This window comes from Copadichromis virginalis, linkage group LG9 (genome assembly GCF_057382275.1).
Source record: "Copadichromis virginalis isolate Kocher_CV1m ecotype Utaka linkage group LG9, C_Virginalis_male_GT1.1, whole genome shotgun sequence".
In the NCBI taxonomy this organism is placed as follows: Eukaryota; Metazoa; Chordata; class Actinopteri; order Cichliformes; family Cichlidae; genus Copadichromis; species Copadichromis virginalis.
In genome coordinates this window covers 29,447,043-29,462,517 of record NC_140626.1, presented here as the reverse complement: position 1 = coordinate 29,462,517, position 15,475 = coordinate 29,447,043, and the positions used below count along the sequence as shown (strand labels likewise).

Here is a 15,475-nt window from a genome sequence, read left to right as displayed (position 1 = left end):
AAACCCCACTGGTTTTTGGCTCAAAACAGTCAGTGCATGGTGGGAATCTGACTATCTGAGCACAGTGACTGACTAGACCAAAACACACATAAAACACAGAGCAGATATTCTACCAGTAAGAAGGTCAGAGGTTTAATCCCCGGCTCTTCAAGGCAAGATACTGAACCCTGCGCTTCCCCTGATGCGTCCATTGGAGTGCAACTTACGTTAAAAGTGCTTCAGCATAGAAAGAAATGCTTGTGTGCGTGTGTGAATGAGGCTTGGCATAAGAAAACACTTTGAATGCTGAAATAGAGAAGAAATCCAATATATATGTACCAGTTTGTTTATATAAGTATCAGTTCATAGAGACTGGCCAACAAAGACAAAACTGGATCTCTAAAGATGACAGGTTAGGAAAGAGCCACACTCTGTGCAACAAAGCAGCACCTATGAAGACATTAGAACAAATGTAAGCTCAACGAATGGGATAAAATAATATCGCGGTTTATATGGATTTGTTTTAAAACTTTACAACTACATAAGAAGGCGGGAGGATGGGTGTTGCCGTCACCAAAAAATTCTTTTCGGGTGCTCAGCTGAAGACTGTGGTCAATTAGTGTGATACAAGCTACCAAGCACAATGGAAGACTATTGAGGAGAGCATGTTTTCTTCTCCAATACAAGCTGTCTTGATGGATTCGAACATTCGAGAATGTATTGACAAGGTTTGCAACCCCTGGGTGTCATGTACACTTACTGTATGGAGAAAAGTCGTGAAAGAATTTAAATTGGAACGGGATTTGGCTTTATTTAAATGGTATGCATATGACTCTGACTTTGTCCCGAATAAATTGGACTCACATTTTAAAAGTTGGTCTGCTAAAGGGTTATCTACATTCAATAGTTTGATTAAGGATGGGAACTTAATTAGTTTTGACACACTGAAACAGAAATACAATCTAGAAAAACAGGATTTTTATCGATACTTGCAAATAAGACATTATATAAAGACAACAATCGGTGTGATGTCAAACACTAATGTGGAATTGGTAACTCTGTTTAGACAGGCATATAGTGGGGATGTCGATACAAGACTCATTTCCTTTTTGTATAATTTTCTTATAAATAAGCTTCCCCACTCAACTGACTATGTGAAGATGTTATGGGAAAAGGAGGGAGGGGTGTGTGTTTCAAGGGAGGAATGGTCTCAGATGTGGGAACGGCAATGGAGGAGTAGTTCCTCCAGCAGCTGGAGGGAATTTGGATGGAAGTCTATGATAAGGTTCTTTATTACTCCGTGTCAAAAGGCTCATTATGATGCAAATCCTCCTGTGTGCCGGAGAAACTGTGGACACCAACGAGCACATCACACCCATATTATGTGGGATTGTTCTTTGCTACGGACCTACTGGAAAGACATTCATGGTACACTACAAGGCATTTTTGACTGTACATTCCCTTTGGACATGAAGACAATCTTTTTTGGATGTATCACAGCAAAATCTCCAGTGTTAAATTAACACTGGAGAGTGTCTATATGGGTCCACACCTCTGAGTGTTAAATACAACACTGTTGAGTGTTAAATTAACACTTTTGACAGTGTTATATGTTTAAAAGTAACCTAGTCAGTTTTGAAGATTAACAATGGCTAACACTGAGCAAGGCTGATTTTCTAACACTGGAATATTTCTAACATTTTGAGTTATTTTCCAGTGTTAGAAAATCAGCACTGCTCAGTGTTAGCCATTGTTAATCTTCAAAACTGACTAGGTTACTTTTAAACATATAACACTGTCAAAAGTGTTAATTTAACACTCAACAGTGTTGTATTTAACACTCAGAGGTGTGGACCCATATAGACACTCTCCAGTGTTAATTTAACACTGGAGATTTTGCAGAATTGGTCTAAAAATGATACATGTCTGTTAAGAGCTTTACTTGTTGCAAGTAAGAAAGGTATAACTAAGAAATGGTCCTTGCAAGATATACTGACTTTGTCAATATGGTGGGAAATTACGCTAGAGATTTATAGGATGGAGGAGGTAACAGCTTATGTCAATGACAGGGTGTGTTGGTTCCGTTCGTGTTGGGATAAGTGGGTCTTATATGCCAATACCCATAAGCCGAATCTTCTTTTCAAAGCTTGAAATTACCAACCTAGCTAACTGGTCACTCCCGACTGTTCAGTGTTCCTTTTTTTTTTTTTTTTCGTTTTGTTTTGTTTTTCTCTTGTAAACTGTGTTGATTAATGCCTGTAATCACTTTCGTGAAGTAATAGTTTAGAAATAAAGAATTTTAAAAAAAAGAAAAAAAAGAACAAATGTAAGCTTCCATCCATCCATGTCTTGGAGGCAGCAGCCTAAGCAAGCAAGCCCAGACCTTCTGCCCTCCAGGTACCTCTACCAGCTTATGCAGCCAGCCAAGAGATGTCATCTCTCCAGTGTGTCCTGGATCTGCACCACGGCCTCCTTCATACTTCAAGACTAAAGTGCAACATCTCCTTGGGAAACAAACGTGTGATTGCTATAAAATTAGCAACATTTGTTTATGCATGACAAGAGACAACCAGTGCAACGCATGACAACACTGATACAACTGTGCTGTCATTGCTATTCTGCAGTTCTATTGTATTGTTATTAATTGTTTCTTTGTTAATCTGAAACACATATCACTTCTACATGCAGTCAGCCTGTTACACACGCACAAATGCACACAAAGTGGATGGTCCTAGCTATCTAGCAGATTTTTATCCCTACATAGTATTTTAAACTGAGCTATTCAGAATAAAGCACGTGAAGTAAAACGGGGGGGGGGGGGGGGGGGGGGGGGGGGGGGCAGATAGTAGGAACAGACTCTTTTACTTCTCTTTTCTCCTGCAATATTCCCAAATATCTAGTCTACTCTCATTTATAAAAAAGGGTGTGAACAAAATATTGGAACTACCTCTTATTGTAATGCAGCTGCAGTGTAATGCAAAGAGAGAAACTAACTATAAAGGGAAGTCCAGACACAGCTGAAATAACCACAGCTGAACAGTTATAACTGTCACAAAGGAGGCTTTATCACAGGCCTGTGGTGTCGGACCACAATCCTTTTAGCTAAGCAGAGCAAACCAACAGGCAATTGAGTGTTAATACTTCAAGTTGGATTCTGTTCCAGTCTTACATTTTGATCCATCCCTCAGCTGTAGTAGTGCTATTCAGTGCAATGTTCAGCAGAATAAAGCTCCCGTGAAAGCAACAATTTTCCTTTAGTAAAAAAGAAATTGGCTAGTATTGCTTGGCACTAAACTGGTCTTTCAGGGGATTAAACTCAATAACTAGAGCCCATTAAAGTGCAGGGATTCAAAGATGGCATGATATTACAAGTTCTTATGCGAAACAGTTTGCCTTATATTATTATTATTGTTGTTGTTGTCATTATTCAGCTTTATTTCCTGTGTTTGTTTTCTATCATGATATATAAATGATGGTTAGACAACTGTATTATAAAATCAAATAACCTGCTACAACATGCAAATCCCCACAGTGTCACTCTTCTCATTCTTCTCATTCAAAATGGAAGGGTACATTAACAAGGGTGATAATTTAGGATAGGAACTCTTTATTTCTTTCAAAGGGACATTTTATCATCAAGGCCTAGGACAGAAACACAGCTGTTGGGAAATTTATGTTTCAGATAAGGACACTTTACATTTGCAGACATACACTCTGTACTGTATATGTCCTACAGCATCCCACGGTGCAGGATTCTGCCTGATAACTGAGAACAGCCTCGTTGCAAATCAGACTTTGTTCATTATTGCACGAATGGAAAGTTGACAAAGTGATTGAACTTATTAAATCACCATGAAAATATGTATGTTGAACCACCACCAGTAAGGTGGCAAGTGTAATTTAAGCGACTTTTATTAAAAATAGCACAGTATTAAGTATGAATCAGGTCAATGGCTCATCACTGCTTGTAGTCATATTTATATCACATCGTGTTTATTGCACATCACATGCTTCACATGCACAGCTTTGGCTCAACCTTGGCTCAGAAGACAAACCATATTTTCTCTAACAGATCAGCTGACCTAAGGACTTCTGATAATGTGTGGATTTCATGAAAGTGTGAGTGTCTTACTGAGTCCTCGATCCACTGAATACATTTGGGTCCATACGTTTTTGGCATGACACAATGTTTGTCGTTTTGTCTGCTTACACCTCCTCAACCAATTTCTAAATCAAAAAATCAAGATGTGACTGAAGTGCTGACTTTCAGCTCAAATTCATGAAGCCGTTTTTTATGCAGTCATCATTTTCAGAGGCTCATAAGCAATTGAACAGTTCACTGACAAGTAGTTTTGTGGTATGGTGAGATGCTGATGCAAGTGAGGGTGGCCATCATTAGGCTGCAAAACTTAAATAAACATATCAGAGAGAGATAGCAAACTCTTTAGTGGCCTGAAAGACAGAAAACTATTAAAGTGGACGAACTCTGAATTACTTTGTTGGTTTCTTTCACATCTAGTCGAGAACACTGTTGAGGAGGTAAGACTATCACTGTCAAAGTCTTCAGTCAAAAGATGCTTTCATGAGTGGAAATACTTGTGGTTTGCAGAGCTGGCTTTTTACTTACTGAAGGCAGTGTGATCCACAAGCAGGCAGTTGCTGACAGAGCATCTCAAGCAAGGAAACACAGCATTTGGTTGTATGTGTGGGTTCTAGACTTCAAGCAGTCAAACAGTCACTTTTGAGCCTCTGATAATGGGGAGTTGTGTATACAAATAGCTGTGACTCTAAAATAAAACCAGAATGTCCTCACGGCATGTGTTTGAAATATGTCTTAACCTATAAGCAGAGTAATATTACTTAAAAAAAAAACATTACCATGGAATATTCTTCATGTAAAAAGGCATTTTCCGATAAGACGCGTGTACAGTGGGATGCAACCTTGTTAATAGTTAATAGTCATTATTTTCCTGTATAAATTGTTGGTTGTTAGATTAAAAAGTGTCAGTTAAATATATCATATTTACACACACACAGTGATATTTGAGAAGTGAAATAAAGTTTGTTGGATTTACAGAAAGTGTGCAATAATTGTTTAAACAAAATCAGGCAGGTGCATAAATTTGGTCACTGTTGCCATTTTATTGATTCCAAAACCTTTAGAACTAATTATTGGAACTCAAATTGACCCCTGACCTACATACACAGGTGAATCCAATAATGAGAAAGAGCATTTAAGGGGGTCGATTGTAAGTTTCCCTCCTCTTTTAATTTTCTCTGAAGAGTAGCAACATGGGGGTCTCAAAACAACTCTTAAATGACCTGAAGACAGCGATTGTTCACCAGCATGGTTTAGGGGAAGGATACAGAAAGCTGTCTCAGAGACTTAAGCTGTCTGTTTTCACATTTAGGAACATATTGAAAAAAATGGAAGACCACAGGCTCAGTTCAAGTTAAGGCTCGAAGTGGCAGACCAAGAAAAATCTCGGATAGACAGAAGCGACGAATGGTGAGAACAGTCAGAGTCAACCCACAGACCAGCACCAAAGACCTACAACATCAACTTGCAGCAGATGGAGTCACTGTGCATTATTCAACCAATCGGCGCGCTTTACACAAGGAGATGCTGTATGCAAGAGTGATGCAGAGGAAGCCCTTTCTCCGCCCAGGTATGAGGTATGCTAAAGCACATTTGGACAAGCCAGCTTCATTCTGGAATAAGGTGCTGTGGACTGACGAAACTACGATTGAGTTATTTGGGCATAACAAGGGGCGTTATGCATGGAGGAAAAAGAACACAGCATTCCAAGAAAAACATCTGCTACCTACAGTAAAATATGGTGGTGGTTCCATCATGCTGTGGGGCTGTGTGGCCAGTGCAGGGACTGGGAATCTTGTCAAAGTTGAGGGACACATGGATTCCACTCAGTATCAGCAGATTCTGGAGACCAATGTCCAGGAATCAGGGACAAAGCTGAAGCTGCGCCGGGGCTGGATATTTCAACAAGACAACGACCCGAAACACTGCTCAAAATCCACTAAGGCATTCATGCAGAGTACAACGTTCTGGAATGGCCATCTCCTACAACCTACAGGAAGTGTTTAGAGGCTGCAATTTCTGCAAAAGGCGGATCTACTAAATATTGATTTCATTTCTTTTTTGTGGTGCCCAAATTTATGCACCTGCCTGATTTTGTTTAAACATTATTGCACACTTTCTGTAAATCCAATAAACTTCATTTCACTTCTCAAATATCACTGTGTGTGTGTCTCCTATATGATATATTTAACTGACATTTTTTATTGTAACAACCAACGATTTATACAGGAAAATAATGACTATTAACAAGGTTGCCCAAACCTTTGCATCCCACTGTATGTGAAAACTCTTCTTTCCAGGAAAGAAAGATGAGTTTTCTTGAATTTTTCTGCAAGAAAATAAAATGACCTTGCTGTTGCTTGTATGTTTAGACAGGCTCCTGTATGCTTTTCCTCTTTCAGTCATTCATTTTTCCCCTGAAAACCTCAAGCAGCCAAAACACCCACGATGCTCCCCTCTTTGGCACATAGCAGGAGTCCCTCACAATGATCTACTATGAGCCCTGTATGTGCACAAGCACTGAACTGTTAGGTGCATGCATGTGTGTAATGAACTGAAAAGGTGACTTAAATTAAGTGTTTATGACAGGCTTTTAAAGGATTGTTTCTGTCTGAGAATAGGTTGGAAAAATTTTTTTCTCTTTATAGCACTGACCCTAACGTGGTGATTATTGATTAGAACCTTGATATTCTTGCCTAATAAGTTAATGAAGCCAGGGCAGAAAACACTACCAGCACTCAGAAGCTGAGGGCGACACTTAAATCCATGGTGAGAAAAAGCTTTTGTAGAATGTTAAGTAGGGGGAAAAAAATTCAATAGTCTACAAGTGGTAATTAGCTAATTTTAATCAATCACTAGAGGCCCTTAATTAAGTGCTGTGTATTCATGTGTTTAAAAAAAACCCTCCCAAATACAGGCTGTACCAATCAATGTTACGTATTGGTAGCATGATGTCAGACCAAAGACAAAATCAGGCTTGTAAATAGATTAATTTAAAAAAAATCTTTAAAAATCGTCTTTCAGTTTTAAGGATTCAAGTATACATCCTCCACTAGGCAACAACACATGAAGCATTACACTGGGTTATTATTTATTTAATAAACAGTATGGCAAAAACAGTGTGTGTAAAAACTACAAACAAGTGCAACCTTACATAATATTGGAATTAAGACAGTAAGTAGCTGCAAGGTGCTGTTAATCCAATGCACTTGATCAACTGATCATCAGCAGCTGTTAGTACTAGTCTGTAGCATTTAAGTGTGTGTTAAGGAGGAAAGACATCAGCAAAGACCTTAGATTACCAATTCTTGATGGCCATCTGGGATTGGTTGTGGGGTGATCTCCAAATAATCTGGTCCATCATTCTGCAGTAAGAAAATGATTCACAAGTGGAAAACAAGATAGATGTAATCTTTCCAAGAGCAGGCAACTCACCCCAGAGGACTCATTTCACCTGATAGGAGGCAACCTTTCTGCAAACAGTCCCAGTCTGACCCTGAAAGACTGCAACCACTCTGAGATTATGCTGTCTAATTAATAAATGCAGACAGATTGCCAGCATGTTTCCATCAGTCTGAATGCGTCTTTGTCAGTGAACACAACTCGAGGTTATATCCCAAAGACCAGGAAGGTTGTAATAGTTAAATGTAAATTTCTATCTTTTCCTGTCTACATAGACAGGACGAGATACGTGAACTGCATACAATTAACAGACCTCAACCTGACTGAAACACTGTGGTGGGACCTTAATAGAGCTGTGCATAAATAAATGCAAGAAAACCACAATTAATGGAAGGAGTACAACAGCAAAATCCCTTCACAGTGATGTGAGAGACTGATAAAGTCACACAAAAAACTATCACTTCAAGCAGCTACAGAATCATACAGTTTACTTAGTTTTTCACACACATTGATTTTCATTAATCAAATAATGAAACTGTGTAATATTTCACGTGATGTTGCTCATCCTTTGTCTCATTAAATCATTTTAGAACCTGGTAAGGACCAGATAATTTTTAAGAAGCCCTGATATATAAAATCTTCAAAGTGAAAGAGGGGATACTTTCTTTTTGGCCGTCTTGCAGAGCAACTAATGACTGTTGTGCATAATCATGTAGGTAATGCTACTGTACAAGGGACTTATCAAGCTGTATAAAATGCTGGTCCTTCAACGGCAGCATGATAATGGCTGCAATAAATCCCAGAATCTAATGAAGCACCCCCACCCCTCACCCCGAGGTCCTCTCTCAAAATGCAAAAAGTAATTACAGTATTTTTTTGAACGAGTTTAAGTCTCAATAATTAAATTCACACCTGCTGATATGTGTCACAGTGGGGATTTTAAGATCACTGTTCCATTAGGAAGATAATGAGGCTCAAAGAGAAAATGCTTCGCGGGTCTTTGCTTGATTGACAGGTGCCTGTCAATCCCATCTTAAAGATGGCGGTGAGCGTATACCCCAGACGTATGAGAGAAGTGAGGGTGATATCACAGACAGTTCAGCCATATTTCTGTTTTTAGCATTTACAATGTAGACAGTATTTCCAGATCATTTCGTTATTTTTGACATATCAGCACATGATGCACAATCCTTTTAGGATTCGAATCCACCTCCACTGTTAAACCTCCAGCTTCGGTGTGCAACGTTTGTTATGGAGCTGAAGCCACATCGTCCCAGTAGATAAAGTCCAGTGGCTTTATCATCCCATGTTGCAGGTCCCTGTAATATACACGCATTAAATATGTTACATGTCAATTAAATTCATTTCGTTCATATATATACAGCAAAACAATTCATACAAACATCTCCAGTCATCACAGATTACTTATCTAGATTTTCTTTTTGAAGTAAACTGAAACTAACCGACTGATAAAAACCGACCCATAAATCTTTCAAACCAACAATGCTCTCATGCTCCCAAAGTGGAGTCTAGCTCAACCCAGTTCAACAATACAGCTCACAGAACGATAAATTCTGCAACTTCAGAAAACAGCTAGAAATATGTTTTCCCTTATCCTTACCCCGAAATCTCTTACACAACAGAGTCACTGTAGAATGAAGCCTTTGTGTCTGCTCTCTCTTCTACTGCCTTTTTTTCCCTTCGCACTGCCCTGCAACATTTGTCACGTCCCTGGAGATGTGATGTTGTGAGCAAAAGTTGGAGAAACAGTAAAGGCTGCGCAACAAGGTCCACCCTAAAGCTGAGATTCCTAAACCACTGACATCTTTGCAATTACATCATGTTTTTCCATGTTCTAACATCCTAAAACAAAGGGGGCACACAGCATCTGTAACTGTAAGCCTGACTATTATAGTGCAAGATGCCCCTAAAAAGAAATTTATTGGAGAGAAATTTGAAGATATCCAAGGAATGCTTTGTGAGGAGCATATAATGTGTCGCAATCAAACAGTAGGTATTTACATATACAGTGATTTACAATCTATTCTTCTTTTGCTGCTTCATAAATTTACTTCTGCACCTTACTGTGTGCCTCGGCACCTCTATGGCTCTCCCTCAACATGTTTTAAATAAATAAACTAATGATGATAAGGAGGAGGAGGATAGTAATGCTTCTCTGTGTTGAGGCCACAGCATTCTTGGTGGATTGTACTTTTACTTTACTAGAACTGTCAACCAAGACAGGTGTGACTGACAAGACAGACATTTTTCTAAAGAACAAGAACATGTTGTGTCTCAAAACACGTGCAGTTTGCCAGCTTTGCCAGGTTTAGTTTGATTTAAGTCAACAGGAGGCTGCTCTTTGTAATTTGCTGTCATGAGGCTTGGATTTTGTAAATCTCAAAGAATTATGTGCAAAGGGTGAAAGACATGTTTTTACTACTTTGCTGTTTTACTGTAGCAACATTACCAGAGTATCTAAATCCAATTAACAACGACATAATAATTCACTAGATCAAAAAGCTTTCAAATAGAAGCCCCTAACACTCATGCAAGCAATAGTGCTTGCAGACTGAATAAATACACAACTGAGCTTTCAACATAGTGTTTTATTGTAAGCAGTAACAGCATTAAGGGTAATTCCTAGATCACTGGAAAGTACCAGCTCACAAACATGTACTTTTTTGAGAAAAGAAAAAAACTATAACCCCGCAGGGTTTTTCCGGTTTCAAAATGGGCCGTTTTTATAATCCTTATAAAAAATGATCAGTCAAGGCTAGTCTGTATTTTGAAAAATCAATGGGTTTTTTTATTATTTCTGTGCAACTGATACACAGTAATGCCCACTATGTAATGGTGAATGAATCCCTAATAAGTAGTTAAAAAAGGAACTGTTATATTTCCTCTGGCTATGCATAAAACGTGTGGGGTTGCCGCAAATTCCTGTATATGAGAAAACCCTGCACAGAATCAAAAACTTCCTGATTTCCTTATCAAAAGAGGTTCATCGGTTCCTGGAAAAAAAAAAAGATCCACAGGAAACCAAGTTCAAATCAGTGTTTATGTTTTCTACTTGTCAATTTATATACCTCTTTTAATACAATATAAGTACAGCTAAAAATCTCGTCCTGTTTAACCTTGTAATTCCAGCTGGGCGATCCACATCCTCACGCATGGCTTCTGAATGTTGTGTTATTTGATGAAGACAAATTATGCGCTGTCTGCATAGTGCGCTAAATCTTTGATACCAGAGTTATCTCTGCTTCAGACTTCAGCCAGACATAAAAGCTATCAATACAAATAGGAATCTTTCCAAATATAAAAGCATTATGAGCAGATTACAGTTAATATTGAGTTATTTTCAGCGCGCTCATTTACTCAGTTCTAACGTGGGCGTTGCACAAAAAGATCACTGCTGGAAGCCCTGACAAAATTCTTTCTCTGCTGTGTCATATGGGCGGAGAGCCTGCAGTTATCGAGTTAGCGGGGGCTCTATCTGTCTTCCAGTCTTCTTTGACTTGACCACAGTTGCAATCCTGGAAGGGGTAAGCTACAGTATCTGTGTGTCCGTGTATCCTCCACCCCTGCGACCAAATGCCAAAAGTGTCTGAAGACGGAATTTTCTCTGATCCCGTTTGTTGTGCTGTCTGTTGAAATACCTCCAGCGTAGCAGTTTTGTGTGTGTTTGTATGAGAGGCAAATATGTTAATAACAGTCATACTGTATCTCTGGACCTCTGGACCTTTCACACTGTCACTGTCACTGGTGTTGAAATGTGCCTGTGTTTGTTTACAGTACTGCACAGAGGAGTGAATATAACACAAGTCTCTAATGCAAGCTGAAACTCACACTCTTGTGGCGTAGGCGCTTATCTATTTGACTTCCTTTTTTTTTTTGGTCTGCTGGGTGAAATGCAGACGCGAGCAGAGAGGCCAAATGTGGTGAGGCAGCGTGCATGATAAATGAACTTCACTAGCCGAGTCATACGGGAATGGGAAATAAAAAGCATCCACACACGCCCTACCTGACAGTTTGAGCACGGCAGCTTTGTGCTTCTATTGCTGCTCATTAAATCCAACCAGACTCATAATAGCGGCTTGATTCAGCCGGACACTGATGAATAATCGGCCACAGTGGCTGATGCCAACAATTAATGGGACCAATTTCTTTTTGGAAAAACAGCTGTGCTTGACGAAGCGTTAGCTGCTCCATTTATTAATTGGGCGCCATCATTTCCTTATTCCTATTTCTAACTTCTTTCTTCCACTGCTTTCTGCCTCTGCTTCCCTCCCTTCCTGCTGGGGTAGAAGTTGGAAACCTGAATCATGCCGTTCTGCTTGTTGCTGTCGGGCAGAGAAACCAGCGAATCAGTGCAACAGCTCCACTCAGCAGCATAGGGATTTTCACAACACTGAACATCAAAATCTCACAACATTATCTGAGGCTATAGTGGGAAATGGCTTAGCGCTTAAACTGTCTGTGCTTCTGAGCCAACTGACACTGACTGGCAGAAATGTTGGGCCAACAGAGTTAAAATACTGCTTAGCACATCCAGAGTTATGACTGAATTACAAAAGAGGAAAATGTTTTTTTTAAACAAACAAAAACCTTTTTTTTTTTTTTTAGCTCGGACTGAAGAAATAATTCAAACTGGGAAACTAATTACGCTGTGTGAAAAAAAAATAGTTATGCATACAAAATAGCTCAATTTTCCACTACTACACCCATTCTGCTTGTGGTGTGACTGACAGCTGAGGAGAAAATGACACCTACACTTGTGGCTGCAGAGTGCCGAGGAAGTTGTCAATGCGTTCCTGTGGCACGTCCCCGTCTAGCTGAGCCAGGTAAGTGTAGAGCCTGACAAAGGTGTCGAACGGGATCTTTGCGGCACCACCCGTCTCATCCTCTGTTAGGATCTCGCAGGCAAACTTAAGCGAACTGATAAGAGTCTGAGGATTTGTGTTGCCACAAAAACAAAGAATTAGTTTGCTGTTGCATCGCATTTAAGCAAGACACACTGCAAATATACTTGCATGCACACACTGTAACTCAGACAGCTAAATCTAAGTAGCATAAGAGTGCCCTCGTGTGGTTAAAGTGTTCAAGAGCCTTGAAAACAGGAGTAGAATTCTACCCAAATTACTAACACTGAGCACATAATGCTGTTAATGCTTAGCTGCATTTGCTTTCCTAGACACCAACTTATCTTCTGTAAAGTTCTTCATGCTTAAATAAATTCTCTTTGATCTGTCACTACTGCTCTATCTGAATCTGTGAAGCCAAAAAAAATATCATTGGCTTAACAGCGAAGCAAAGATTCAAGTAGTTGCTGAAGGATTTATCCAGTCACTCTTTTTGGAGCCAGGGGACCCCTGGGACTAGAGTGTGCTGCTGGAGGATCTCCAGCTGTGCTTGGCCTCGCACCAGGTTTTTAAGGCTCAAAGGAAGAAGTATATAAAGTGGTATTTGCGTTTATAGCCAGGATTGTGAACACCTCACCCCTCCAAGAGCGCTGCAGCCCAGGGCAAAAAACTCCATCCAGTCAATATCTGAGCCAAAGCTGCCCAGCGACAGCAGGGTCTCCAGCTGAGCCACAGGTAGACACAAGCCCTTCCACTTCGCCTGCAGTTCCTCTTTGCTACAGGTTGTCTTGGGCGACAGCTATGATTTGATGATAAAAAAAAATGGGGGGTTAGGAGACTTTAGGGGGGGAAATCTAGTTATTCACTTTCTAGATAAAATCTGAAATGAGTCCTATTTCCACAAATCAACAACAAGGTTGGATATGGAGAATCTGGTGGCTCTATTTACTTACAATCTCTTTTTTCTCTAGACTTTTATATGTGGACAGCCAGGGCATAAATAACCGCAAATACTGATGCACAGTAATCCAAATAAAAAGTAGATTTGAGCAGGATATAAACACTAATAATAATCTCTCAAATAATGGCACAGATCTGCATTTGTTTTGCATTCAGATTTTCTGGATTTCTTTCAGACTTTCTACTATCAATGCAGTTTAAAATGTTACAAAATGAATAACTCGAGACAACAAAAGAGCAGCACTCTCACAAGATTTATGCTGCCGCTTAAGTGCTAGCTTTTAAGGAAATATTAATTATTCATTTCTTTTAATGAATCCGCCACACCGAGATGCCAGTAAACAGCCCAGGTGAGATAAAATGGATTTAAGACAATATGAAACTTTAATGACCCACACGGGAAACATCACTGCTATATGGAGACACACACATAAAAACACGCATAAAAGAATAGAAGAGTAATCAAAGTTGGACATTAAACTCAATGGAAGTTATAATTATACCCATAAAAGCAAAACAGTAAATGACGAAACGCAAATATGTGATAAAGTAAATGCATTTATTTCTTTCAAAAGCAACAGTGAGAATAAAAATTTTATTTGTGCGACAACTTCTACAGGTTATGAGCCTGCTGTTGAGAAACTACCTGTTTGTGGAGGATCTTCAGAAGACCTGGAGTCAGCCCAGTGTCCGTCTTCTGGGTGGCAACATTTAATTCCAGCCTGTCCTTAACAGGCAGACACTCTCCTTTAGACAGAGCACTGAAGTATCTGGAAGAGGACACAGTCATAATAATTAGCAAAGAATTCTTAAACACTGTGTTTAGCATCACCATTCTCAGAAATTCATCTGCCCCCAAGCTTCCTAAGTATACCATTCAAATATACCATTTGCTTTTCTTTGTGAGCGGTTTTAAAGGCATGCTGTGGCATATTTCACTTCATTATTAGAAAAGAAAAAATATAACTTTCCATGCATTTACTGACTTTCAGGATCTCTGAAAGGGAACAGAGCCAAGTATTACTTTAATAACATAAACATCTCATCACCCAGGAGGCGCTCGATTTGTTTTTTCGCTTCACTGTATGACTCACTTTATTGTCTATTGCTATAAACAAAGCCAAGCTACATTGGTCAATAAAAAAGAAGAGGATGCTGAGAGTCCTTAGAGGTAGGAAATAAAAGGTAAAAGAAAATAAATTGAATATTTCCATATCATCGAGTGCTTTTAGCATGGTTTTTCTTTATTCGAGACAGTAAGATAGTTTAACTGCTGCACTAACATGAAAGCCCTTGGGATCTAATTACAGCTAGTCAATGCAACGATAAGACACGCACAGGTGAAAGGGGCCTGCCTTTCCCTACAGTGATGTAGCCTGGAGACATGGTTTATGCTCCTGTTTGTGAGAATTAAACTGGAATAAAACACAATCACACACATCTCTACTCTTAACCTGAACCTTCATTGACAGACATTAAGACTTACGCTGTAGACCACTGCAACAAATCCTTGGGCTGTGTTCGGATGGCTGCCTTAGTAAAGTCTTTAAGGATGTCTGGCAGCTCGGGAGGGATGTTGATTTGCTGGGCACAGTAGAATGTGTCTGGAAGAGGCATGGCTGTAATATAAACAATGCAATAATGTCCAATTAGTTGAAAAGAAATAGAATCCAATAGAAAATTAAAAACTACAATAAAAATCACCCGCACTGACAAAAAAACATAATTAATATAAAGACTGCATTCTGGTGCTTCAAATTTGTCTGTGCTAGCCATGGGAGTTTGACAGGAATATAGACATATGATTATGAATACAGTGTGTTTCAAAGAAGTAAGTTTAAAATTTGCATATACACTCTCATCTGGTACCGTTTTTTTTTTTACCGATTCAACTTAATAAATTAATACTAATTTCTAGTCCACCAAACATTTTCTCCCAATTGTCCCTCTCCTTTGTTCAACTACATAATTATAGTATGTTCACCGACATTAATCCACTGTATGGTACTTGCTTTAAAAACTGTAGCCTGTTACCTGGACTGATGAACAGAAAGTCACCGGAAGACGCCCCTGAAATATGAGTTGCTAGCCTAAGTAATGATTATTTATGCCTAGCAGTTCATGGGAGTGTTGTAGCGTCGTCGCATAGCAACGGCGTCTTCTTCTTCTTCTC

At 39.3% G+C, this 15,475-nt stretch overlaps 1 protein-coding gene across 2 annotated transcripts; it reads right to left on the bottom strand.

Moving 5' to 3' along the window:
* Positions 1-8,358: 8,358 nt before the first annotated feature.
* Positions 8,359-15,475, bottom strand: ropn1l (rhophilin associated tail protein 1-like). 2 transcript variants are annotated; one of them, XM_085468653.1, is made up of 6 exons: positions 15,337-15,475; positions 14,789-14,921; positions 13,949-14,072; positions 12,980-13,141; positions 12,254-12,429; positions 8,359-8,799 (listed from the first exon to the last, which is right to left on the bottom strand). In XM_085468653.1, the coding sequence occupies exons 2-6, from the start codon at positions 14,917-14,919 to the stop codon at positions 8,730-8,732; spliced, it is 663 nt and encodes a 220-aa protein (XP_085324779.1). In that variant the 5' UTR covers positions 14,920-14,921; positions 15,337-15,475; the 3' UTR covers positions 8,359-8,729. The 2 variants fall into 2 exon arrangements, with proteins under 2 accessions (XP_085324779.1, XP_085324778.1); XM_085468652.1 differs by lacking the exon at positions 8,359-8,799 and adding an exon at positions 11,634-11,823 and having other exon boundaries at positions 15,337-15,474.